This window comes from Helianthus annuus, chromosome 15 (assembly GCF_002127325.2).
Source record: "Helianthus annuus cultivar XRQ/B chromosome 15, HanXRQr2.0-SUNRISE, whole genome shotgun sequence".
Classification (NCBI taxonomy): domain Eukaryota; kingdom Viridiplantae; phylum Streptophyta; class Magnoliopsida; order Asterales; family Asteraceae; genus Helianthus; species Helianthus annuus.
The window spans coordinates 132,763,166-132,790,647 of record NC_035447.2 but is presented as its reverse complement, the minus strand read 5'-3'; the positions used below and the strand labels follow the sequence as shown (position 1 = coordinate 132,790,647).

Sequence of the window (27,482 nt, the reverse complement as noted above, 5' to 3'; positions counted from 1 at the left end):
AATCTTAATAACTAATAGCTAACAAATATAATTAAAGTTTAAACAATAACATGTTAGCGCGAAGGTTAAAAGAAATTTAACTTACCAACAATATACTTTTCATGTCTTCTGTCATGAGCTAATGTTTTAATGCATGGTGTCAACGGGTACAAAACAAAACCTTTAGGAGGATGAACTAAAAATGGTGTTAGTTTTGAGAATTCATTAAATACGATCTTTTTGTTTGTTGAGACAATAATGTAGCCTTCATATCTTGGATATTCATGATACATGAGATTTTCGGTTTTGAATTGGGAGAGAGAATATAGACCACCAACCATCTTACTAAATGCGTATAAGTTAGAAAACTTTATAGGCACAATTGCTGCAATCTTCTGCCTCTAAACAATGTCATGTAAAAGGAATTTCAATAAATTATATTAAAAATTAAGTTATAAGTCGAAACTTTAGTAAACATGTTATGAGGTTACCTGTTGGTCGAGAAGCACAACAATCAATCTGTCTAAGTCTTTGTCATGCCATACAAATTCAAAGCTAACAAAGATAATAGAATACCAAACACCATCTTCTTTCAAGTCAGAAAACAAATCAACGGATTCCACTTCTGCCGTTTCCTTCATTTAGAAAATACATACTTTAAAAAAACTATACAATAACATAAAGAAGCATTAATTCTTGGAAAATGTTATAAACACAACCAATGACATACATACGAAAATGCAAAATGAACATCTCTTATTAATATAATTGCAACCAGCCAAAAGGATAAAAAACACAAAAGTTGTCACACGGGAACCATTAATATGTTTTACGAAAAAACAAACAAACACTCCACGAAAAAATAAAAACCACTGAGATGTTCAAAACATTCTTAGTTGCCACAAACTACTTCTCAACCTTGGGAATCAGTAATCCAACCGTGACACCATCATCATCGACAACCTCCTTGCCAGCTTTACGTGGTTTTGTAGACGACTGAGAAGACATCACATCATCATCATAGATGCTGTCCAAATTCCGCTTCAGCTCGTTCTCCAGGACACGAATTGAGGTACCGTTGACATCTTCATCGGGTGTTTTAAACATGTCTTTAGTAAAATTCGAAACAGGTGTATCATCGGCTTTGCTACGGGAGACAGAATCCTTAAAACAGGGAAAACAAATAACGATTCAAAGTAAAAAAAAAAATTCAAAGGAATTATAAGGAACAACCAGATATAAATTACACACATTAACGGGGACCTCGTCTGCTGCTTTGATGTCAGAGCTAACAGCATTCACACGCTCCTCGTCAACAGGCTGAAAATATGTAATATAATAAAAATTAGATAATTGGTTAGAGTTACATAAAATATGACAATACAGCAGTGCATAAGTTTTCAAAGTACCTGAATGACATCGAAAATTTTATCTAGTTCGCCAATAACAGTTTGATTGTCTGTTAATTTTGAAATAGAGTAACCATCCGATTTGTTTTTTATGTTAAATGAACCGATGGATATCTTGAATGCAAACTTCCTGTTAAGTAGAGCATTGAGTTCTTGCGGAAAATTCCCTTCGTTAGCTAACTGGCGAGTGATATACAAAAAAAAATTAGGAAAATTTTGATAAAAAGCGATGAAATGAAAAGTTACTAATATTAATCGACATATTTAAAACAGAACAACAAAATATAACGTACATCAAGGTTCTTATCCAACAGCTGAGTCGTGTTAACCTTCAACAGCCTAAGCACCTCACGCTCAAATAGGGTGAGCGTCACAATCCCTGTACAATCCTGAACCCGTATCGGAACCCTGATCCTGAAACACGTTAATTATATGTTACACAACATTCAGGGAACTCGTAAACATGTAAAATATCAATTGATATGTAAAGTAATATTACCTCGGAACGGAGTAAACAGTCTTACTGTTACAGCCATCGTCCTTACACTCTAGAACCACAATATCTTCAAAACCATCGGAACCATCTTGCTTTTCTTTTGAAATTGTTTTTGTGGTGACCGCTCGATTACAATTTTTGCAAGCATTATAAAACCAAGAATCCTCGGAAGCAAAACTCTTTATAGTTCCGACAATAATTACAAACTTTTTCTGTAAAAAAAGATATTACAAATTACGTCTTAATGATATGTCAAATAAATAAACATGGTAAAAGTTAGATCTCTTGTACCTCCGAGATTTGATTTAAAGATCCAATAGTACTGAACTCAAAATCTGAAAGATACTCTTCAGTAGGATCCTTTATTCTGGATGCACTCAACCCAGAAAAGGTGGAAGACGTTTCAGGGGTAATGTTTGAAAGGAACCTAGCAAAACAATTAATTCAACGTTATTTGTGAAGCCAGTATAAAAGTCGGGATATGGTGATGTTAAAACGTACCTCTTCTTAAAAGTTAAAATGTCATCAATTTCAGCGTTGATCAACACGCGAGTGACAGTGTAGAGATTTGAAACATAAAGAAACCCTAATGGTGTACACAAAATTCTAAAATTAATTTAGAGGGACATTTGTTAACAAAAGATTATGTAAGTTAATAAATATTTTTATGAGAAATTAGGAGATTACCTCCCCAGAACCTGTATTTTCCGAATTGAACAATTACAACAACATTTTTTTCATCTTGGTTGTCCCTTTCAAAATCCAAAATCTGTTCAGCATAAGCATCCCAAAGCGTAACATATATTTGCTTCCCTCTATGAAAAAAAATAACATAAGTTAAAAATTAGAATATGAGTGATTGAGTTATATATAGTTAGTAGACAAAAAAAGGATTAACAAACTCTAAATCCTGAAGCATGAATGTTAGCTTCTTTTCTTGTTTCCCGTCTTTGGTATCCTCTTTTAGATCGTAAGGAAAACTCTTAACGACAAAACCAATTACGTCTACAAATAAAACAATATTAACATAAAATTATTTGTAACATCATATAAATAACATATCGGTATTATATATTAAAGTCAAAAAAGTAAGAATACCAATTGGACTTTTAAAGGACTTATTGTCGTCAGTCGGGTCTTGAACAACAGAACTAAAGGGAGAGAAGTCAAATCCCCACTCAGTACCAACAGGTTCATCACAAACCGAAACTATTGCGTTGCTGTTTAGATTAATTTTCGTCGAAATATGGACATACTTCACTTTCTGTCGATTCTCGCCTAATGAAGGATTACGGATGAACAAACACTGCTTCTCCTTCAACAAATGTTCATACTCTCTGGCTGTCTTGGCTAAGACAAAGGCTTGAATTTTCGTCCCCTAATATGTACAATAAGTACAGCAAATTAATCCAAAAAACAAAGAAAAAATATGTATATGAACTATCATTGTAAACATCTTTATGTACACTTACCTCTTCGTCCATTAAAATCATATCATAGCAATAAACCTTTCGAGAATCATTGAAGGCTGCTCGACTCCATAGTCTGACAATGCGAACTTTGATGGTATAGTCATCCTGGTTGAGATTCAAATTTTTGAGCAACGTGATGGCTGGTTGTTCCATTCTACATAGCATGCAAAAAATGAAAGAATTGAATGGACATATATAATAATAAGACACCAAAAATTACATACATTTAAAATTTAAAATACTACATAGAAACCAATATGAAAACCGTATTGAATGTCAAAGAAAAGCCATACATTTTGGAGGATTGAATGATGATGTTTCTTAGACTGAAGAAATGAATTTGTGAATGAAAATGTATTTCGAAGTTCTTATTTATGCTAATATATTATTTTTGGTAAATTTTTTTCCCTTAAATATATAAAGCAATCACAAATTTGTACAATCATTAAGTTAGTTGAATTGCAATGTATATTATTCAATCAATCTATTATTTTAACTAAAATTACAATCATTACCATATTTCAATTTTCAATTTAAATTTCGAAAAAAAATAAAAAAAAAATATTGAATCAGAACGGAAATTGACATTAAAGTTAAAATAAATTCACAATCATTACCATATATATAACATTATCATATTTCATTTTCAAGTTTCATATACGAAAATTTGAAAAAAAATAAAATTAATTATTATGAGTATGTATACTAATACTAATATATAAATAAATCATTAGCATAATCAAAGTTACCATAATAAAATTAATAAATATATAATTGACTCCATTTTAGTGTATATACATTGTGAAAACCGACAACATTCAATGTTGTACAACATCATAAACAGGTGATGGTTTACATTGAGATGGATTACATTGGATGTTGTACAACATAATAAGCAGTGGATATGTTGTAAGCACAATGTAGTCTACTTTGTAAACATGATATTAATCTGAAAAAAATGTGATTACACTTACCTGCTCGAGCAATCCAATATAGGTTCTAAACTCCCACTTCAGTAACTTTAATTGAAATGTAACTATTAAAAAAAGAAAACACAAAAAAAAAAAAAAATCAGTTCAAGTGCTAATTACCAACTCGCCAACACATAAAACAATAAAAATAAGTGCAAACATTAAATATCAGTTCAAAGACTAAACATATATTTGTTTCCGCCTCGTTCGCAACATTAATAATCAACGTCCTATATATCATAAAATCAATAGAATGTATCTTTTAACATATCCATTTTAAGCCTTTTTAGTAAAGTCTACCACTGAACAGAGACTCAATACTTTAAGTCTCTAATTATAAATCTGGAGATTTCGACCCGTTTACAGGTGTTTTATATAGAATTGGCAGTTTAAGGCAAGCAGTTATATACCAGTTGTAAATGTGCTGTTAATGGTTGCTTTCTAAATCGGACCGTAATGAAAGAATAAAATTGTTGTAGTAATATTCTAGGGTTTTATACTTTTACCAAACTAAACTAATTATGTTACTCAGGTGGATGCTGGATGTACGTTCAAAATCCGTGGGGAATAATTGCTTTTTAGTTAAAAATAATCAGCAATCTTCGTCTTAGTGTTAATCTTAGTCTTAATATGTTAATCTTAATATTGTTAATTGTTAATTGTTAATATTAGAATATATCTATTTAATTGTATCCTTAATAGTAGTTTCTAGCTAAATTTTGATCCATCATACTTGTAATGGAAATAAAAAGTACAAAAAACATAGAGTAAAGTTTAAACACATGTCATATAGTTGTTAAAATAACAGTTGAGATATTAAATTAAAGTAATATAAAAACTTGAAATTCAAAATCAACACCAATGTTAAAACGAAAAACAATTCAAAGGCAAAAAACATGCCGTATTTGTCTTATAACTAATTGGTACGCCTAACGTAAGGTACAACCCTCTCAACAGTCAAAACCTGATCATTTTCATTAAAGGAAAAGTGAACCTGGTCGCGGACCTTAATCCTACCGGCTTTCATGAACTTCTTCCAAGAGGTCAAAGCATATCGAAAACCAGCCTTCCCTTTTCTTTCACGTCTTTCACGTCTGGTACCGTTGGTAATCTGCAATGGCGGATCCAGATGCGAAAATCTAACGGTCAACTCTTTTAAACCTTCATGAAGTCTAGCCATGCGTGAAACAGGATCAGGAATCCTCTTTATTGTTGTAAAAACAAAAGAATAATGGTTATTAAGTAAAAAATGGATAACATTTGATTTTTAGCAGTATGTAAAATTAATATAAAACTTACAAAATGATCTTCACCAGCCATACGAACAAACTTTTTTACACCGCCATTTATTTCTTCATCATTATCATTTTCAACATCAAGAGATGCAACCTCAGCCTGAAAATTAAATGCATAACATCAATTAAAATAAATTGTAAAAAGTGTGTAATTATGGTCAAATATGACACTTACCTCATCGACCTCTACGTCTGAATATTTCATTTCAACCCCGTTTTTTCCCAAAAACTTTTAAATGGAAAAAATTACCAAAAGATTTTGTAAAAAACATAAAACAACCATCATTCAACTGTAATTGACTAACAATTACGTCAATACCAACAGAAAAACCTACTTTTCCGTCAAATGTTTTAATTAGAACGTTAAACGTGTTGTTGTCTGTAATAACAGTAGATATTACATCATTTGACGAATAATCATAGTGTTTTGGCAGGATACATTCTGGAATGACCTGTGGGGATGATAAAACCAAATCAGCAAACAGTAAATTTAATATAATTAAATTACTACATTAATACAATTGTAAAAATATAGCTATAAGTTATCTTACATAAAATTGAGATGATGGAGGGAGCAGATACGTCCAAAAAGTGGTATGACTAACCCCATCAAGGAAAGAAGTTAACTTAAACGTAGCATAATCTATAGGATTAAATAGAACCAAACACCCAATGGTTAGTCGCAAATGGTCTACAACTTTGGACCAACCATGAAAAAAGAATATCTTTCCTTTAGAGGCGCTTAATCCAACATTAAATTGTCGGCCATCTTCTGTGATTATATCAACATTCGTAGGACATTTATATACACCCCATAGTGTGCACGCAGCGTCATCTGGAATACACTGATACAAAAAAAAATTTGATTTATACTTGTACTGAAAAAATCTTAAAAATAAAATATTAACAAACTGTACTTATTATATACAGATAAAGAGAAAAAATAAATAAAGTTATGTAATAATTTGTCATTTACCATAATAAATTCGTCTGCTTTATTCATGTGCCTACAAAAACTAGGTAGTCTGAAACTGATTTATAGATTACGATGTTAATCAAGTGTAACATGTAAAGGTTAGCATGAGAAATAAAAAATGCAAACAAAAGAGAGATTATACAAATGAAATACCTTGATGAACTTTCAGCCATAGGAAATACCTACAATAAGAGGTTACATAAACGAAGCACGTCAGATGATTTTTATTTGAAAAATTAAACATTTATGATACATCATAATAAAAAAAATGGTTACATTTATAAATATGTAAGTGCATATATACAATATACAAAACAGTAATAAAGAACAAATATGTACTACTACATGATGTAATCAGTATGATCCATGTTCCGTTACAGTTTCAATCATTCATAATGCAACATCTTTGTATTAGACCCCAATTTTTTAATGAATAATAAGTATACAGCCCTACATGATTCAATAAATATGTTCATCATTGGCATACAGTTTCAATCAATCATTAGGCAATATGAGCAATGTTTAGAAGTAAGGTTTTTGTATAAATGTATTACTTTATACTCTACAAATATGTTCATCATTGGCATCGTTGTAATATAACTCAATCAATATATACGTCGACGATTAAAAAAGATTCAGTTAAACTACTCTACCAAAAAAAGAAAAATTTCTAACAATTTAGACTCAGTAATCTGCAGATCTTAATTAAACATTAAGTAAACCTAAAAATTGAGAGCAGAGGAATAACATATTAACAAATTAGTCCTAAGAATTTATACAACTTCATAATTTCATAATTATCATAAGCGACACAAAAATCTGTGATTTTCAGATCAGTATTCAGTATAAGCCAATAAAAATGTAATAATCTGCAGATCTGAATTCAACATAAAGAAAACCTAAAATCGAAAATTGACAGCAAATCAATGCATAATCAATAACATATGCTTACTTATGATATTCAGAGCAGATCAACACGAAATAGAATATTGAATCAAATGAATCAAAAAACCTATTAAAAAAACCCTAAAATTTGCTAAAGATGTGAATTCAACATAAAGAAAACCTAAAATCGAATACTGAGAGCAAATCAATCCATAATCAATAACATATGCTTACTTATGATATTCAGAGGAGATCAACACGAAATAGAATATTGAATCAAAAAACCTATTAAAAAAACCCTAAAATTTGCTACAGATGAAGTTCCATATAAAATAAGCATACCAGTGACAAATAATCGTACCTTCAATAAGTCTGGCAGATCGTTTGAATGCGAAATCCTTGTGAACAAACAGATATGATTGACAAAACGTTTGCACTAAGAATCGATGAGAAGACACACCAGAAGTCATCTGGTTTTATAGATTTACGGCTATTGCGATAGAATGGAAAATCAAACATATTTTGGAAGATGATTCGAACAAAAATATGGAAAGTTGAATTCTCTTTCTAAGCGTTACAATCAATTGGAAAGGCGGTACAATCAAAGAGATATTGGGAAGTGAATGGATGGATTGCCGCCCAAAGAAGAATTGTGTGCAATATTTAGTTGACAGGTGGAAAATAGAGGTTTAAGTAAATGCCAAGTAGCCAAAATTGTTTTGTTTTAATATAAGTAATAGATTATTTGCTATATATCAAAACTGAGATAACATAGTCAACACTCTCAACTTACCACAAAGTGAGATATTATGAGTGCTAACATGTGCAACGAAAAATGTTGAAAAGGTATGGACCGGCGCCGGTCCCCCACACCGCCCCCCTCCCTCCCCCCCCCCCCGGCCCGTCCCGGCTTCACCAGCAACCCACGGCCGTTCTCGCCGCCCCACTTTCAAATATATATATCCGTTATATAACGGATAGTTTTATTAAAAAAAAAAAAAAATACCTTTTCCACTTTAAATATTTATCAACCTCTTCCATTTTTTTATACCATTTCACATCCATTTCTCCTAATCTTCTCCTATTCTCATCCATTTTTATAAAGAAACACTCTCATTTTTTTTACCATCATGAATCCATTCAACCCAAACGACCCCAACCCGAACAATCCTAACTTTTTTTCTAGTCCCGCTTACACTCCGACTATGGATCCTTCGTGGGGGTCTCCACCATTTACGTTTTCGGGTTTCCAACAATCACCTAACGCCTTCAATCAAATGTCCCAACTTCAACAAATGCAACAATACCAAGCATTCCAACAATTCATGCAACGCGGCTCGGTTGAACTTGATCAATTCCAATCGCAACCGCCAACTTCCCAACCGCAACCCTCGGTTCAACTTGACAATGATGATGAAGTCGTCCCCGAATCGCCACCTAAAGAACTCAAGCGCAAAAAAAACAGGGGGAAGGGGAAGGCCGTTGAAACCGAATCCGACACCGCAAAAAAAAGCGGTTCGAGAGCAAATGCGAGAACGTGGACAAAAGTAGAGGAGGAGGCGCTAGCATTAGCGTATGTTAAGGCCTCAACTTGCCCGATTGTCGGTATGAACCAAAGTTCAATTTTTTTTTAATTTAAATTTAAAAAGAGTTATTTTTTAGTTTTACTAATGCAATTTTTTTTTAAAATTTTAGGGAACAATCAAACGGGTTCTTGTTTTTGGAAGGCATGTACGGATAGATTTAATCACCTTATGGGGGAAGGCGCGGCCCGTGATCTCGATTCCGTATCGAGGAAGTGGCGGAAAATGAACAAGTGCGTGAATGATTTTATCGGGATTTATAACCCACTTTATATTAATCGTCCTAGTGGGAGTAGCGACAAGGACGTTCTTAACCTTGCAATGGCTAGATGGGAAACAAAAAATCCGCCTTTCCCGCACCTCCGAGCATGGAACGTTTTAAAGAAAGAACCAAAATGGGCGTCGATTCCAAATGAGGTCGCAACCGCCAAACGGACTAAAACTTCCGAGTCCGGAAGTTATAGTGTGGGAGGCTCCACCGCTGGTTGTCAAATCGACATAAACGACGAACCGGAATATGAAGAGGAGCCCGTTCACGAGATCGAACGTCCCGGCGGAAGGGACAAAGCAAAAAAAGAGGCGGCCGCAAAGCGCAAAGGGGCCGGATCGAGTGGAGGGGGCGGCTCGGGTGGAGGTGGCGGCTCGAAGGCGTCTTCGAAAATGGACGAGTTAATTTCCGAATTCCGTTCGTTTAAAGACTTTGCGGTCGAAAAATATAGTCACAAGAAAAACGTGTCGGCCGACTATGCTCGAGCGGAGGATTTTAGGATAATGAGGTTGGATCTCGACTCGGTTCCGGAGGAAGAACGAGAGGTGTATCGAAGGATGAAGGAAGAGGTGAAGAAAAAATGGACGTCGTAGGTTTTTTTTTATTTTTAGGAAATGTAATTTTTTTTTATTTTTCGGAAATGTTTTTTTTTTTATTTTTAGGAAATGTAATTTTTTTATGTTATGACATAACTTTATTTATGTTGTTTTATGTTGTATTTTTTAACTTTTATAAATTTTTTATTAAGTTAATAAAAAAACACTTAGAAAATTATAAAATATTGAGGTGGGGTAGCCCCATCCTTCATCCCCTTCAAAAGTGAAGGAGGCCCATTCTCCATGAGCCGGTGATGTGGCGCCTACGTAGCGGCCCATCTTCGTAGGGGGCCTCACCATACCCTTTAGTCTAAGAAATAAGTAAACATTCTAATATGGATATGACTCAGATTTTAAATTTATTACAAATGCTAGAAGAATCAAGCCATTGTGAACAAATACCAACTTGAATGAAGACTCCAACCATGTTTCACAAAGGCGTCACATGATATGAAATCCATTATCGAAAGAAGATTGTTCCCATGTGAGGATATATTGTGTGATTGGTCTAATGGCTGTCAAAAAAGTCAACCTTTTTGGTTGTAGAGCCGGTCTCGACAAGATTTCAACTAGTGACGGACCCATAATTTATTTTCTTGGGTGACGATCGGGTCGTTTAACGAAAAGTTTAAAGGGACGATCGGGATTTTTGACTACAAAGTATGTAATCTAGAAAACAACATTGAGGCTACAATAGAGTTCGTATGTTTAGTTAAGAAATAGAGCTAGATTCAATACGGTTGGCTAGCTAGAAGAGAATGTTTAAAGTTTAATATTGAAATTGAGCTATGATGTCCTGAACTTGTACACTTTAGCAACTTGCTAGATTGGTTATTCAATTTGAATAAATTACTTTGTTATTCTATAAAAGGTGTCATGTCATTGTAGTTATGACATGAGATTAGTCATGCTTTGTACATATGATATGCTGAGAACATTACATGATTGGTTTTACGAACCAATGCACCAAAATGATCTTGAGATATTGATAAAAATAACTTTGATTGACAACGATCTCCTCTCTTTGTATGTCGTTAATTGGGTTATAAATTAGTAAAACTTGTTGTCTAAGTTTCATGCATTAAACAACAAACCTCAAGACTTGTATTATCATTTTGCCTCAGGTAGTCAAATAAAACAAACACTACGTGAGCCATGTTGTGTAAGTTTTTGAGTTCTGTCAGTTGATATATTGTACATGTTGGGATGATAAGAGTTGATACACATGTACAATGCGACTTTTACTAACAAATGACTGGTATGTGTAAGTTTTGAGTTCTGTCAGTTGATGTTGATTGTACATGTTGTGATGATACAAGAGTTGATACGCATGTACAATGTGACTTTTACTAAAGTAAAAAACGTAAGCAAAAGCAGACATGCTAGCAATTTTGATACACCGGTTACTTTTATAAAGACTATCGAAGTGATTATATTCTGACATGGATATTTAAACATATCAAATGGAAAAAAGCTTTGGTGATTTTCTTTTTACTATAATCTAATTTAAGTAATGTTATAATATACAAAAAGTTTTTGATATGATTTAACATCCTTTTTTAACGATGATTTTCATGTGTTAGGCACCGCACTTTTAAATTGGAGAGCCTCGTTGCTCAAGTACGGTCAGACTATATTGTCTTAAGACACTTGGAAACTATACCGCCGACTGACACTTGGCAGTCGTTGTGCCACCACAAGAGCGGTCTCTCTGGTGTAACACACGGTGGTACGAAAATTCGAGTGGGCTCAGGATTCAAATTGACAACCTCGCACAAGACATAGCTCAAATCCTTCATTGCCTTAATCCACCAAAAGTGACACGAGTGGGGATCGAACTTAGGTCTCCACTAGAAAACCCAACCCTCCTACCACTAGGCCACCACATCTTAGTATTAAGTTATAGCTACGTTGTCTTAACATACAAAATATTGTTAACATAAGAAGTGAAAGAGTGATTTTTTTTTTTTTAATTTTTTTCCCTACTTATTAAGCACATATTTTAGTCCTAGAATCTAAAACAAAATCATAATTTTACACTAGTAGACATGATTTTACACTAGTAGAGTAATTATGTAATTTTGTAGGGTAATTATAGTTACTTTACAAAATAGTAGAGTAATTATTAGTCTGAAAATTACTTTACTATTGTAAAATCACGATTTATTATTTTTACGTTTTGTAATTTAACGTCATTTCTAAGTTGAAGGGAAAATTTTCAAAAAAAATAAAAAATCTTTTTCACTTCTTATGTTAAGGGTATTTTGTATGTTAAGTTCTGTTTGTATGTGATGTTTACACTATACGTTATAACTTAAACAATAAATCAATATTATTTATATTAAAAGAAAAATAAAGAGTTAGTTACGTTTTTCGACCATGTGGTTTGTCAAAAATCACAATTTCAGTCAATTAGTTTAAAAATTACCAAAACAGTCTATGTGGTTTCTCTTTTGTAACTATTACAGTCCACTTTCACTAACGTCGTCTAGTTATTCTGTTAATTTATTTGAAATGACCATAATGGCCCTATTATTAAAATTAAAATAAATAAAGAGTTAGATACATTTTTAGTCCCTATGGTTTGTTAAAATAACCATTACAGTCCATTAGTTCTGAAAATTACCAAAACAGTACCAATACTTTCAGAACTTTCACATTCAACTCACCAACAATGGTGGTTAACAATGTCATCTGTCTAATATCCTTTACTCTACTCTTCAAGTAAAGTGTGCACTAATTTAGTAGTTCAACAAGAAGTGTACACTTCCGTAAAGTGTGCACTAGTTTAGTAAGAAGTGCACATTACAGCAAAGTGCAAACTTCAGTAAAGTATTTAGTAGTTTAGTGTGGACTAGTTTAGTAGTTCAGTAAGAAGCACATACTTCAATAAAGTGTGCACTAGTTCAGGAAAGTGCACACTTCAGTAAAGTGCACGTATTAGCAAAGTGCACATTTCAGTAAAGTGTCTGTATTAGCGAAGTCGGCAACGTCGGGGACTCTATTTGCTCCGTTTCTCTGTTCTCTTTGATCCCTATTTTGTGTATGGGATGCGGGTAAGTATAGAGCGGGTATGTGTTTTGGTCAAAAATTACCTAAGCAATTAAGTGATCAAATTAGTTTTGTGAGGTAGTGTGCTAGTAATATGTGTTGGAAATATGCTAGTTAAGTTATTCGCAAAAAACAGTTTCAGGATACGGCTCAGGATATAGAGCTGTATCTATGATCAAACAATGAGCAAAAGTGTAAAGGATGACACAGGATGTACGAGGAAAGCCCTTGTTCTTCAAATATCGCCGGCACAAAACCTCAGGAGCTGACAATCGCAGCTGCCTTGTTCTTCTATTACTTCAAATATCAGGATACAGTGCAGGATATCATGCGGATCAACTAGGTGTTACAATGTAGTTTGAGTGCAGTGATTGTTTACAACAGGAGAGTAAAAGTGTGCGTAAGAGTGTGTGCCTTAACCTGATCTGATCAATCTATTTATAGTAAAACGAAAATAACTAACTATCCTATTAAACTGGGATGCTTCGAATATTCCTCAAGTGAACGTCGTAGTCCACTTCTTCCGGGTTCAACGTCTACAAGCTAACTGATTTGCCCGAGTCTTGAGGGGAAGAAGTCCTCCTGGCCGTTAGAGACTTGTTACAATAATCTGCACGTGAGCTAATTGGTTAGTACCAGGATATCGTATCAGGATGTTACCAATATCCTGATCCGGTATCCTGATCGCAAATCAACAATCAAATCCAGAATATTAGTCAGGATATATATGCAGGAAATGACCCATAACAATTGTCCCCAAAATATATCTGTTGGTGTTTTGGTCAAAAATCAGACAAGGATAATGCAACCAAACTCTTTTTGTCACGGGGTATGATGCTTGAATTGGTAAACAACAATGAGGATCACCCAGAAATGTATTGCACAAGTGACACAAAGATTTATACGAGGAAAAAGCCCTTCATCAATGAATGATCTCCGGCATAAAAAACCTCGGGTGATGGAAACTACCGATCACCAACTCAGATTAAACAATAATTCTTTACAACTTTGGATAATAGCGAGCTAGGTACAAGGATCACTATAGTGTATCGTGTAGAAATGTATGAAAATTGCTAAGTGTTTTGCCGTAAGCTGTTGAGTGCAGTTGTACAAGTGTGTGTAGCCAAAATTAGCCAAGTGTTCTAAAACTAGCTCGCTACCCCTTTAAAAATAGAAGTTAACTATGCTAACTAACATCCCGCAATTCATGCAAGCCTTCCCACGACTCCATAACGTCCATTTTCAGTCAAGCACGTGTGGAATAACCGTGGAATATTCTTCAGGAACGTTGCCAAGACCAAGTCCAAGCTGTTACTCCTGCAAAACAACACTGAATTCAAAGTGAACAATCGTTAGTATAAGGATCCTTAGGATGATCCATGATCCTGATCCTGAAGCACTTCTGAGGATCACTATCTGTCACAGAAGTAAGGATCACTAAACAGGATAACACATGAGGATCACAGGTCATTAGGAAATCCTCCCCTAACAATTGCCCCCAAAATATAAGGAGTAATTATGTAAAATAAATGAGTTATATTTTGTTGATCTTATCCGCAACTAACTAACGGATATATAGTCGTTTAAATCGAACTATCCGTTGCAATCCTGACGTCACAGAAGTGACTACCCTGCAAGATCATGATTATAAATAGGAGTTAGAGATAGGATCAATTTGCATTTAAATCTTAGAGAAACTCCCTTTATATTCTCATCCGAAGATCAATCAGGTATTCTCTTTTCCTCTTCTTCCTTCTCTTACTCTGTTTTACTTCTTTAATCATCATCTTGCCGAAAATGTTGCTCCGGAACTCTCCCGCTAAGGATCACCAGAAAAACAGCCCTCTGAAAAGTCAAGGAATCATCAAAGATTCCGCAAAAGAACGCTGTCGTTTCACTGATCCACAGATCGATAGGATCCGCTATTGCTTCCCAGCGAACACCGTATTTAAATCCTTTGATCCCATTGCTTTGAGTGATCATGTTTCTGAAAATTGGGTTGCCTTTCCTGTTACCCCGTTCACCATAGGTTATACCTATCCTTTTCCAGCATTTACCCAATCCTTCTTCTCTCTTACTGGCATTTCTTATATCCAAGCTATGCCAATGATCTGGAGGGTCTTGTGTACCCTTGAGAGGATCATTGAGCAGGAGGGGATTGACCTAGGAATGTCAGAGTTGGCCGAGATGTACGATCTCACTACCTTTGGATCCCACCGATACTTGTTCAAACGTAAGCCTGGTGAAGAACACCTGATTTTTAAGGCCACCAAGAACGACACCAACTGGAAACGGTGTTTCTTCTTCGTCAAAAGAGATTCTATCCCCAATGGAAAGGATCTACCAAGGAAATGGGCTACCCATGGTAGGATAGAGGATCCTGAGAAGGATCACCAGACAGTCTTCTTTTTGTAAAAGGATCACTAACACCCTTTTGTTTTTTGTTGTGCAGCTGTTAGTGTCTCACATCTCATAGCATCTCCTGTCACTGAGGAAAGACTCGCTGCTTTTAGGAGACTCGGTCCTGAAACAAGATCATTCAAGACAATCACCCAGGATTCACAAGAGGTATCCTCAGGCTCAGTCACCATGTCAAGTAAGTATCCTGTTTAAAAATTTAAATAAATAATTAAATAGAAATAGGATAAGGATACTTATCTTGCTTTGATTGTGCAGGTGCTGGAAAAGCTTCCAAATCTGCCTCCAAGTTCAGCGTGACCGATCTGGATAACGTGCGATCCTCCAAGAAAAAGCTTCCTGCTAGCCCAACTGCTTCAATCCCCAAGGCACCCTCCAAAGGAAGGTGAGGCAAGAAAAGAAAAGCCTCTGAAGCTGAGGATCTGCAAGGCCTGTCTCTGATTCGCCACCAATTCCTTGAGTACTTCAACGATGTAAGGATCACTGTCCCTGCTTATATATCCTGCTTGTTTGAGGATCACCTGGTCTTGAACTGTTCTTTATCCTCTTTGCAGAAATTTGCCGAGATTGAAGATTATGTGGGGAACGTTGAGGAGCAGGATAGGAAGATTGCTGACTTCCAACAAGTTGCACTGCTCAAGGATCTTAAGATTGCCGACCTCCAAAAAGACCTCTAGAATGCCAGAAATGAGACGGCCAAGGTGCTAATCAATGCTGATTACGAGAAGCATGAGATCACCCAGGATGCCAAAGTCTCTGCTGCCATAGCGATGTATAAGACCAAACTGCAGATGGCCTTGGAAGCTCAGGATCCCGACTTCGATAGGAGCACCTGGGATATGGAAGGCTGGAAGGCAAGACTGGCTGAGCTGGATGATGAGGAGGAGGCTGAGGAGATCCTGACGATCGAGGCTGGAAGCAGTGGCAAGGATCATGGTGGTGAACCTAGTGGAGCTGGAGGTGGTGATGCAGCGAAGGTGTAGGTTGTATGATTGGGCAATGATGGACACTTCTAGACATAGCCGGAGCCCAAGTTTTTAGTTTTGATGGTAGTTTTTGTTGAACAATGGTTGGTTCGTACTTGAACAATAGTTTTAGGGTTAAGTATCCAGGATCCTTTGGACAATAGGTAGGATTACAAATGGTGGAGGGATCCTCTGTTTGGGGGATGAAGCCATTGTGATCCTGCCGCCTTTTATTACCTGCATGCTATGACCGCACAAACAATGGACACCCATTGCCAACCCATGTGGACGGGCCACGTTTTGCTAGTAGAAACGTGGGTTGGCAATTTTGACAACTTTTGATGGTTAATCTTTTGTTAATAAAATAACCTTAATCTTTTTTGGCTTATCATGTGTTGTTATCCTTGTACATCCTTTTAATTTTCAATTGTTTTGATACATACTTGTCTAAAAAAGCTGGACAAATTAGATAGAAAATATTTAGGATATGATCTAGGATCAAATATCCTACAGTTGAAAAATTCCAAGAAGTAATATGTTTTAAGGATCATAAGTTCAGTTGTCAAAGTATAAGAGTTATTCAAATTATCAATGAATAAAATCAAAATAGTTAAGGATCATACCTGAGGATCCAAGTTAGGATCCTAGCCCTTAATGCCATAACCAGGATACCCATAAGACAAATCTTAGTAAGAAGTAAGGATCAAGGATCCTTGGTTGTTTAACTTCAAGGACCTGAAATAGAACATGACTTGAGACTAAGCCAATATAAAAGTTAGCAACTGGGGACAAGCCCAAAGGATAACTGAGGACAAGCCCAAGGATAACTGGGGACACGCCCAAGGATAACTGGGGACAAGCCCAAGGATAACTGGGGACAAGCCCAAGGATCGTATGTAAACTGGAGTATGGCCCTAACTGGCGACTATCCAAACTTAGTGGCATGAAAATGTCAAAACCTTAGCTAACGTGAAAACGTTAGAAACCTTATGAATGGATGTATGGTACGTCTACCATTATACGTAAGATCCTGGGTATAGCCAGTACAATGGAATTATCAGCCCCTAAAGCGAGTACTGGTCCCACTGCCATGAACTATACCAGGATCATCATGCGCTACAGGCGGAACTGGGGTCAAACCCAAGTAACTGGTTGCTTTTGTGGATAACCATTCTTTTGCTAAGGATACCAAAGTAAGGATCATCTGTGCTCTAAGGATCCTTCAAGGGTACTTATGATGTGAGGATCACGGGTTCTGCTCACATGAAGTATTTCTTCAAATGGACAGCATTCCAGGCTCTTGGTAGCAAGTCACCTTCCATTGTTAGCAATCGATATGCCCCCTTTCCTGTCTCAGCTTCAATCAAGTAGGGTCCTTCCCATTTTGGTGCCAACTTTCCATCAGCAGGATTGGTGGTATTTTGAAATGCTTTCCTTAACACCATATCACCAATCTGGAACTTTCTGATCCTGACATTTTTGTTGTAAGCACCAGCCATTCTTTGTTGATAACTGGCCATCCTTATCCTAGCCAGATCCCTTATTTCTTCTATAGTATCCAGGTCTTGAACCAAGTTCTCATCATTTTCCTCAGGATCACGAATACTTGTTCTAGCAGTTGGGACCACCATTTCTGTAGGGATCACTGATTCTGCCCCAAATACCAAAGAGAATGGTGTCTGGCCTGTAGCATTCTTGGGGGTTGTCCTATCAGCCCAAAGCACATAAGGTAACTCTTCTGCCCATTCCCCTTTCTTGGATCCAAGCTTCTTCTTCAAATTGTTGATGATGATCTTATTGGATGATTCTACCTGACCATTAGCTTGTGGGTGGACTGGTGTTGATGTTATCATCTTAATCCCCCAACTGTCACAAAAGTTAGTAGTTCTGCCCCCAATAAATTGGGAACCATTACCACATATAATTTCAGAAGGAGTACCAAATCTAGTTATAATATTTCTTTTAATGAAGGATATAACTTCCTTTTCTCTGACTTGGGCAAAAGCTTCAGCCTCTATCCACTTGGAGAAGTAATCAGTCATAGCAAGCATGAACACTTTTCCACCAGGTGCCTTAGGGAGCTTACCAACTATATCCATACCCAATCTCATAAATGGCCAAGGATATAGGATGCAAAAATTCAACTGGTTGATGAAGAATATTGCTGTGTCTCTGACAAGGATCACACTTCTTAGCATACTCCACAACATCTCTCTTCATAGTTGGCCAATAGTATCCTGTCCTCAGGATCCTTGAGAATAATGCCCTGCCCCCAGTGTGATTTCCACAATCTCCTTCATGGAAGTCTTTTAAAACTTCTTGGATTACAGGATCCTCAATGCATCTTAACTATGGTCCTGCAAGAGATCGTTTGTACAACATATTGTTAGGGCAGGATTTTAATGACCTGTGATCCTTACATAATATCCTAACAAGTGATCCTTGTTTCTTTGGCAGATAGTGATCCTCAGAAGAGCTTCAGGATCAGGATCATGGATCATCCTAAGGATCCTCATACTAACGATTACTCTCTTTGAATTTAATATTGTTTTGCAGGAATTGCGAGTTGGATCTGGTCTTAGCAACGTTATCAAGGAATCTATCACGTTGATTTCGCACATGCATAACCAAGAATAGACGTTATGAAGAATATGGAAACTTAGCACAATTTACGGGCAATTAGTTAGGCTAAATTTACTTCTATTCCTAAAGGGGTAACGAGCTAGTAGTTAGGTAATTTGCCTAAAATACGACCACACACACTTATATAAAGGGCATTCTTCAGCATTTGGAGGAAACAACACATTTTCTCACACGCTTTAGCATACGATACTGTAGTGATCCTTGTACCTAGCTCGTTACCATCCGAAGTTGTAAACATTGTTTGTTATATTTGTTAGGGCTGGATTTTTATAATACATGATCCTCACATGTGATCCTAACCAGTGATCCTTGTTTCTTTGACAGATAGTGATCCTCAGCAGAGTTCCAGGATCAGGATCACGGACCATCATAGGATCCTCATGCTAACAGTTGCTTTCGTTGAATTTAATGTTGTTTTGCAGGACATCTAGCAGGATCCGCTCTTAAGCATCACAATTAAAGGACACGTCTTTACAACTATGGCATGTGCTTAATCGGAGATGGACGTTGTGAAGGATATGGAAACATGGCATGATTTAAGGGCGATAATTTAGGCTAGATTTACTTTTATTTCTAAAGGGGTAATGAGCTGATTATTAGTCTTTTTACCTAAAATAGGTCACCTACACTTGTATATATATCACTCTTCCTCATTCGGAAGAACACACAACACAATTCTCACACGCTTAGACACTCGAAACTATAGTGATCCTTGTACTCAGCTCATTATCATCCAAAGTTGTAACTATTTTTCTTATATTGAAGTTTGGTGATCGGTAGTTGCCATCACCCGAGGTTTTTTATGCCGGAGATCATACATTAATCAAGGGCTTTTTCCTCGTATAAATCATTGTGTCTTTGCATATTTCACATTGAAGTGATCCTTTACTTTTTCTACAAACCAAGCATCATACCCCATTTACATAAAGTTTGGTTGCATTATCCTTGTGTGATTTTTGACCAAAACAGTTTGGCGCCCACCGTGGGGCAATTGGTGCTTCATTCATAAGAAAACTTTCTGTTCGAAATCATTTCAAAGAATTACATGGCTTCATCATTGAAAAACATGTCCACGGCGATGTCTGCAGTCACCTCGTCTCAGAACACTCTGCCTCCTCCACCGGCAGGATCCCAGAAGAATGCTGAGAAGAGCCCAACTTCTACTCCATCTCCTTCTGCTATGAATTCTTATATTCCCAGTACTAGTGACGTATTTACTTTGATTTTGCAGATGAAGGATCGTATGCAGCGGCAGGATGAAACTAATGAAAGGATCCTCAGGGAAATTGGAGATCTCAAAAGACAAAAGAAAACGGCAGAGGATCATTCCCCACTGATGCCCAAATCCTTGAGCTTTGATACTCCAATGATCACTTCTCAGCCATCGGGAATTCCAGACGTGCAAATTATGGGAGAATCAAGAGGATTGCACCACGGATCGACAGCAATGACTCAGGCATTAGGCTCACACTTTCAGCCGGCAGGATCCTACCCCCAGCATATGGGATCCTTCATGAATTCGGGAGCCTATCCGGGAGCACAGCAGTTTCAAGGATCCTACTTTGTTCCAGGATCATCCCAGGGTCAAGGATCCTCCTTTGTTCCAGGATCATCCCAGGTTTAAGGATCCTCCTTCGTTCCAGGGTCATCCTAGATACCAGGATCCTTCCAGATACCAGGATCCTTCCAGATACCAGGATCCCTAAAAAGTTTGCTAACAGGAAGTCTAGATGTCCATCAAGGGGACTTCATTCCAATGCAGACCATTGCTTCCACTGGCCCCTCCGTTATCCCCGAATCCCAGCAATATGGATTCACTAACTTGAACTCAATGGGAGGTAACACTTTAAACAATTATCTTACCACTAACCATGGATTCATGCAGGATACAGGTGTCAATCATGCTATGGCCAGGGAATTGCAGAAGCTAAAAGATATGATCTCAAGTGTTCCAGGGGTAGTCAAGCCTATCCCAGAGATTGCAGATGGGAGCCACAAAGTATCTCGCTTTGCACCACCAATTTGTGATGCAGAGGTACCCAAAAGGTTCCATATCCCTACCATGAAGCTGTATGATGGTACAACGGATCCAGAGGAGCACATAGCACAATACAGGGAGAGGATGGAGATCAATCCTATCCCAGAAAAGTTGAAGGAAGCATGCCTATGTAAAGGATTTGGATCCACTCTGTTTTGGTCAAAAATCACACAAGGATAATGTAACCAAACTTTATGTAAACGGGGTATGATGCTTGGTTAGCTATGAAAGTAAAGGATCACTTCTGTGATAAAGATACAAAGACACAATGATTTATACGAGGAAAAAGCCCTTGATCAATGTATGATCTCCGGCATAAAAAACCTCGGGTGATGGCAACTACCGATCACCAACTTCACTATAACAAAAATGTGGTTACAACTTTGGATGATAATGAGCTGAATACAAGGATCACTATTGTCTGAGTGTTTGAGAGTTGCCGTATATGTTGTGTGTGTTCTTCCGAATGAGGAAGAGTGGTATTTATACATGTGTAGGTAACTTATTTTAGGTAGATAGACCACTAATCAGCTCATTACCCCTTTAGAAATAAAGATAATCTAGCCTAAATTGCTGCCCATTAATCAAGCTAAGTTTCCATATCCGGTACAACGTCTATCTCCAATTTAGCTCTTGCCATATTTGTGAAAACGCGTCCCTGGATCATGATGTGTAGGGCATATCCTGCTAAGTGTTCCTGCAAAACAATTTTGTAACAAGTGGAAGTGACCGTTAGTGTAAGGATCACCATATCGTCCCATGATCCTGATCCTGAAGTCTGGCTGAGGATCACTATCTGCCAAAGAAACAAGGATCACTGGTCAGGATCACGTATAAGGATCATTTATAGTAAAATCCAGCCCCAACAATTGCCCCCAAAATATAAGGAGTTAATTGTAAATAGATGAGTTATATTTTGTTTTGAGCTTATCTCTAACGGGCGACTCCGGGTTACTAGCCGTTACATATGGACTAGCCGTTGTGATATTTACGTCACTGATGTGACGATCCCTGCAAATCATCATGATAAATAGGAGATAGGGTTAGGATCATTTTGTATTTAAATTCGAAGTATCTCCCTTTATAACCATCATTGAAGACTCTTGATCAGGTATCATCTTCTTCTTTCTCTTCTTTGCTCTGTTCTTTCGTGCTTTTACTCTGTTTTTTGTTCAAAATATGCTGCTCCGTAATTCTCCGCACAAGAGTCCCAAGAAGGAGAGTCCCTTAAAGAGCCAGGGAATTATCAAGGATTCTCCCGTGGAGAGATGCTGCTTTACTGATGTCCACATAGACAAGATTCGCCATTGTTTCCCAGCGAATGTTGTTTTCAAACCCTTTGATCCTACTGCTTTGAGCGATCTTGTCTCAGATGTCTGGGTGGCTTTTCCTGCTACTCCCTTCCTCATTGGGTATTCATATCCTTTTCCGATGTTCACCCAATCTTTCTTTTCTCTTACCGGCATCTCATATATCCAAGCTATGCCGATGATCTGGAGGGTTCTATATACCTTCGAGAGGATCATCGAACAAGAAGGGATTGATCTGGGGATGGCAGAGCTGGCCGAGCTCTATGATCTTACTACGTTTGGTTCCCACCGGTATCTGCTGAAACGGAAAGCTGGGGAGGATCACCCTATTTTCAAAGTGACCAAGAATGATACCAACTGGAAACGTCGATTTTTCTTTGTTAAGAGGGATTCCATCCCGGATGGGAAGGATCTGCCCAAGGAATGGGCCACTCATGGTAGGATAGAGGATCCTCGAAGGATCACTATCAGTTCTATCTCATATGATGAGGATCACTGATGTTTTTTCTTTTTTTGTCTTTTTATGCAGCTATCTCCGTTGCTCACTTAAAGTTGACCCCTGCTGCCAAAGAGAGAGTGTTAGCTTTCAAGAAGCTTGATCCTGAAGTTCGAAGCTTCCAGATTATTATCCAAGATTCTCAAGAGATATCCTCTGCGTCTGCCACAATGTCAAGTAAGTATCCTCATAAAAAATAAGTTTTATGTGAAAGTATTTAATTTAACAAGGGAACTTATCTTGTTTTTGAATTGTGTAGGTGCCGGAAAATCTGCCAGGTCTGTTAAATCTGCCTCCAAGTTTGGGATCAGTGATCTTGCCAACGTCACTTCCTCAAAGAAGAAAGCTCCCGCTGCCAGCCCTTCAGTCTCAGCTCCTAAAGCGTCCATTCGGGGCAAGGGAAAAAAGAGGAAAGCTTCCGATGAACTCCAAGGATTCCCTCTCCTTCGTCAGCAATTTCTTGATTATGTGAACGAGGTGAGGATCACTGCCCCTGTTGGTTATCTGTCTCTAGTATCCTTCTTGAGGATCACCTGATTCTGAGCTTGTCTTTTTTTGTTGCAGAAACTTGCTGAGATTGAAACTTATCTTGGCCACGTTGAAAATCAGGAGAGCCAGATTGCCGACCTTCAGCAAATGGGTGTATTAAAGGATCTTACGATAGCGGATCTTGAGAAGGAACTCCAAGCTACCAAAGATGAAGCTGCTCAAAGGCTGATTGACATGGATAATGAGAAGCAGGAGATCACCCAAGATGCCAAGGTCTCAGCGGCGATTGCTATGTACAAGATCCAACTTCGAATGGCTGAGGAGGCTCAGGATCCCACCTTTGACAAAAGCTCATGGGACGTTGAAGGTTGGAAGGCAAGGCTGGCGGACTTGGATGATGAGGAAGATGCTGAGGATGTCCCAAGGCTGGAGGGAGGTGATGCTGGCAAGGATCAAGGTGAAGATGCTGGTGGAGATGGAGCAGCGGAGAAGTAAGCTGCATGATTGGGCGATGATGGATATTGTTGACTAGGCCGGAGCCCAATTTTTTAGGTTTTTTGGTAGTGGTTTGTGGTTGATGGTTTGTGAACAATTATGGTCTGTAACGTTAAACAATAGTTTCTTAGGGTTAAGGATCCTGGATCCTTTTAGACAATAGGTAGGATTACAAAAGGTGGAGGGATCCTCTGTTTGGGGGATGAAGCCTTTGTGATCCTGCCGCTTTTATTTTCCTGCAAAGATGCTAAGACCGCATAGACGATGGACACCCTTTGCCAACCCATGTGGACGGGCCACGTTTTGCTGGTAGAAATGTGGGTTGGCAATTTTGACAATCTTTTGAAAGGGTTAATGATCCTTTTGTTTAATAATATAACTTAACTTTTCTGGCTTATCTTGTGTTGTTATCCTTCAATAATCCTCTTATTTCTCAATTGCTATATTTGTTAAAATAACGAGAGTTGAAAAGGTGTTTAATAAACTTAGGATATGATCCTAGATCAAATATCCTCATATTGAAATTATTCAAAGTATTTTAGTTCAAGGATCATAGGTTTGGTTGTCAAAGTATAAGGGTTGGTTAGGATAATGAATAATGAAATTAAAAATAGTTAAGGATCATACCTGAGGATCCAAGTTAGGATCCTAACCTTTAATCAGGATAACCATAAGTAAAAATCTTAATGAACAATAAGGATTAAGGATCCTTAATTGTTTAACTTCGAAAACCTGAAAAATGGAATATAACTTGGGACTAAGCCAATATAAAAGATAAGTTAGTAACTAGGGACAAGCCCAAAGGATAACTGGGGACAAGCCCAAAGGGTAACTGGGGACAATCCCAAAGGATCACTGGGGACAAGCCCATAGGATAACTGAGAATGATCCCGGAGGATCACTGGGGACAAGCCCATAGGATAACTGAGAATGATCCCGGAAGATCACTGGGGACAAGCCCAAAGGATAACTGGGGACAAGCCCAAAGGATCGTATGTAAACTGGAGTATGGCCCTTTCTGGCAACTATCCAAACTTAGTGACATGAAAATGTCAAAACCTTAGCTAACGTGAAAACGTTAGAAACCTTAGGAACGGATGTATGGTGCGTCCACCATTATACGTAGGATCCTGGGTATAGCCAGTACGATGAGGTCGCCAGCCCCGAAAATGGGTACTGATCCCAAAGACATGAACTATATCAGGATCATCGTGCGCTGCTGGCGGAAACTGGGGATAATCCCAAGGATAACTGGGGTTGGACCCAAGGATCTGTGGTGCTCTTGGAGATCTTTGACGATTTGCTGGAGATACCTGAACTATCATAACTCAAATGGTTTGTGAGTAGAGGATGAAGGATACATGATCCTTATCCTTAGGCAAAAAGTAAGAAAATGCAATAGTTTTAGGATAAGCATATTACCAGAGTAAAGATCACCGATATCTCCAGGATCCTTCAAGGATACTTCACATGCAAGAAGGATCATGTTCACATGAAATATTTCTTTAAGTGAACAGCATTCCAGGCTCTTGGTAACAAGTTTCCTTCCATGGTTAGCAACCTGTATGCCCCCTTTCCTGCTTCAGCTTCAATCAAGTAGGGACCTTCCCATTTTGGTGCTAGCTTCCCGTCAGCAGGATTGATAGTATTTTGAAATGCTTTTCTCAACACCATATCTCCAACTTGGAACTTCCTTATCCTGACATTCTTGTTGTAGGCACCAGCCATCCTTTGTTGGTAGCTTGCCATCCTTATTCTGGCTAGATCCCTGATTTCCTCAATAGTATCCAAATCCTGAGCTAGAATTGCAGCATTTTCTTCAGGATCACGAGCACTTGTTCTAGCAGTTGGGATCACCATTTCTGTTGGGATCACTGCTTCTGCCCCAAATACTAAAGAGAAAGGTGTTTGACCAGTGGCGTTTTTGGGAGTTGTCCTATCAGCCCATAGCACATAAGGCAATTCTTCTGCCCATTTCCCTTTCTTGGATCCTAGCTTTTTCTTCAGATTGTTGATGATGATCTTATTGGATGATTCTGCTTGACCATTGGCTTGTGGATGAACTGGTGTTGATGTTATCATCTTGATTCCCCAACTGTCACAAAAGTTAGTGGTTCTCCTTCCAATGAATTGAGAACCATTATCACATATAATTTCAGAGGGAATGCCAAATCTGGTTATAATGTTTCTTTTGATGAAGGATATGACTTCCTTTTCTCTGACTTGAGCGAAGGCTTCAGCTTCTATCCACTTGGAAAAATAGTCAGTCATGGCAAGCATAAATACTTTTCCACCAGGTGCTTTAGGGAGCTTGCCAACTATATCCATTCCCCATCTCATGAATGGCCAAGAGGATGGTATTGGGTGTAAGAATTCAGCTGGCTGATGGAGGATATTGCTATGTCTCTGGCAAGGATCACACTTCTTGGCATATTCTACAGCATCCCTTTTCATGGTTGGCCAGTAGTATCCTGTTCTAAGGATCCTTGAGAACAAAGCTCTGCCCCCAGTATGGTTTCCACAATCTCCTTCATGGAAATCCTTCAACACCTCTTCAATTTCAGGATCCTCGATACATCTCAAATATGGTCCTGCAAGAGATCGCTTATATAATACATTATTCAGAATTGTGAATTGAGATACCTTAATCCTGAAAGCTCTAGGATTTTCTCCCATCGGGATCTCCCCATGTTGCAAGTATCCCATGATCGGTGAGATCCATGATCCTGAATGAGATTGGGCTTCTTCACTAGGGATCATTGCAGTATCCTCTTCTATTTCCATGGCCACCTGTTTTTCAATGGCAGGAGCCAGGATATGGATGATAGGGATACTTATGTCTTCTGGAATCTTCAAGGATGATCCTAGGTTGGCCAATGCATCAGCTTCTGTGTTCTCCTCCCTTGGTACCTGTGTCAAGCTGAAAGAGACAAAAGAGAGTGCCAATTCTTTGACTATCTCTAAATATTTGGTTAGCTTCTCGCCTTTAACAGCGTAGGATCCATTAAAGTGATTAGTGATCAATAATGAATCTACATATACTTTAAGATACTTTACCCCCATATCCTTAGCAATTTGTAAGCCAGCAATTAAGGCTTCATACTCAGCCTCATTGTTAGTTGCCTGGAACTCACAAGCTATGGAGTGGGGTATTATGTCCCCCTGTGGCGATTTTAGTAGGATCCCTAGCCCTGTGCCTTTGATATTTGAGGATCCGTCAGTGTGTAGTATCCAAGGATCCTTGGTCTCATCCAGCTGCTGAACCTCCAATTCTGCTTCTATTTGTAGATCACTACTGAAATCAGCCACAAAGTCAGCTAGTGCTTGAGATTTAATAGCTGTTCTTGGTTCGTATCTTATATCATGGGCACTAAGCTTTACTGCCCACTTAGCCATTCTCCCTGACATATCTGGTTTCCTGAGGACATTCTTAATTGGAAAATTAGTTTTAACAATAATAGTATGGGTTTCAAAATAATGCCTTAACTTAGTGGATGCCATGATTAATGCAAGGATAAGTTTTTCGAGGTGTGAGTACCTGGATTCGGCATCAAGTAAACTTTTACTTACATAGTAGATAGGATATTGTGTACCTTCATGATCCTTGACAAGGACTGCACTTACAGCGGTTGAGGATACCGCCAGTA

General features: G+C 37.7%; 1 protein-coding gene and 1 long non-coding RNA gene across 2 annotated transcripts; one reads left to right on the top strand and one right to left on the bottom strand.

The window, feature by feature from the left end:
* Positions 1-2,047: 2,047 nt before the first annotated feature.
* LOC110910388 lies at positions 2,048-2,651 on the bottom strand. Its single transcript, XR_002576094.2, has 4 exons — positions 2,572-2,651; positions 2,386-2,470; positions 2,176-2,311; positions 2,048-2,096 (listed from the first exon to the last, which is right to left on the bottom strand). It is a non-coding gene; the product is annotated as an uncharacterized LOC110910388 (long non-coding RNA).
* Positions 2,652-8,688: 6,037 nt separating this feature from the next.
* LOC110914227 lies at positions 8,689-9,927 on the top strand. Its single transcript, XM_022159034.1, has 2 exons — positions 8,689-9,088; positions 9,179-9,927. The coding sequence occupies exons 1-2, from the start codon at positions 8,689-8,691 to the stop codon at positions 9,925-9,927; spliced, it is 1,149 nt and encodes a 382-aa protein (XP_022014726.1).
* Positions 9,928-27,482: the final 17,555 nt, after the last annotated feature.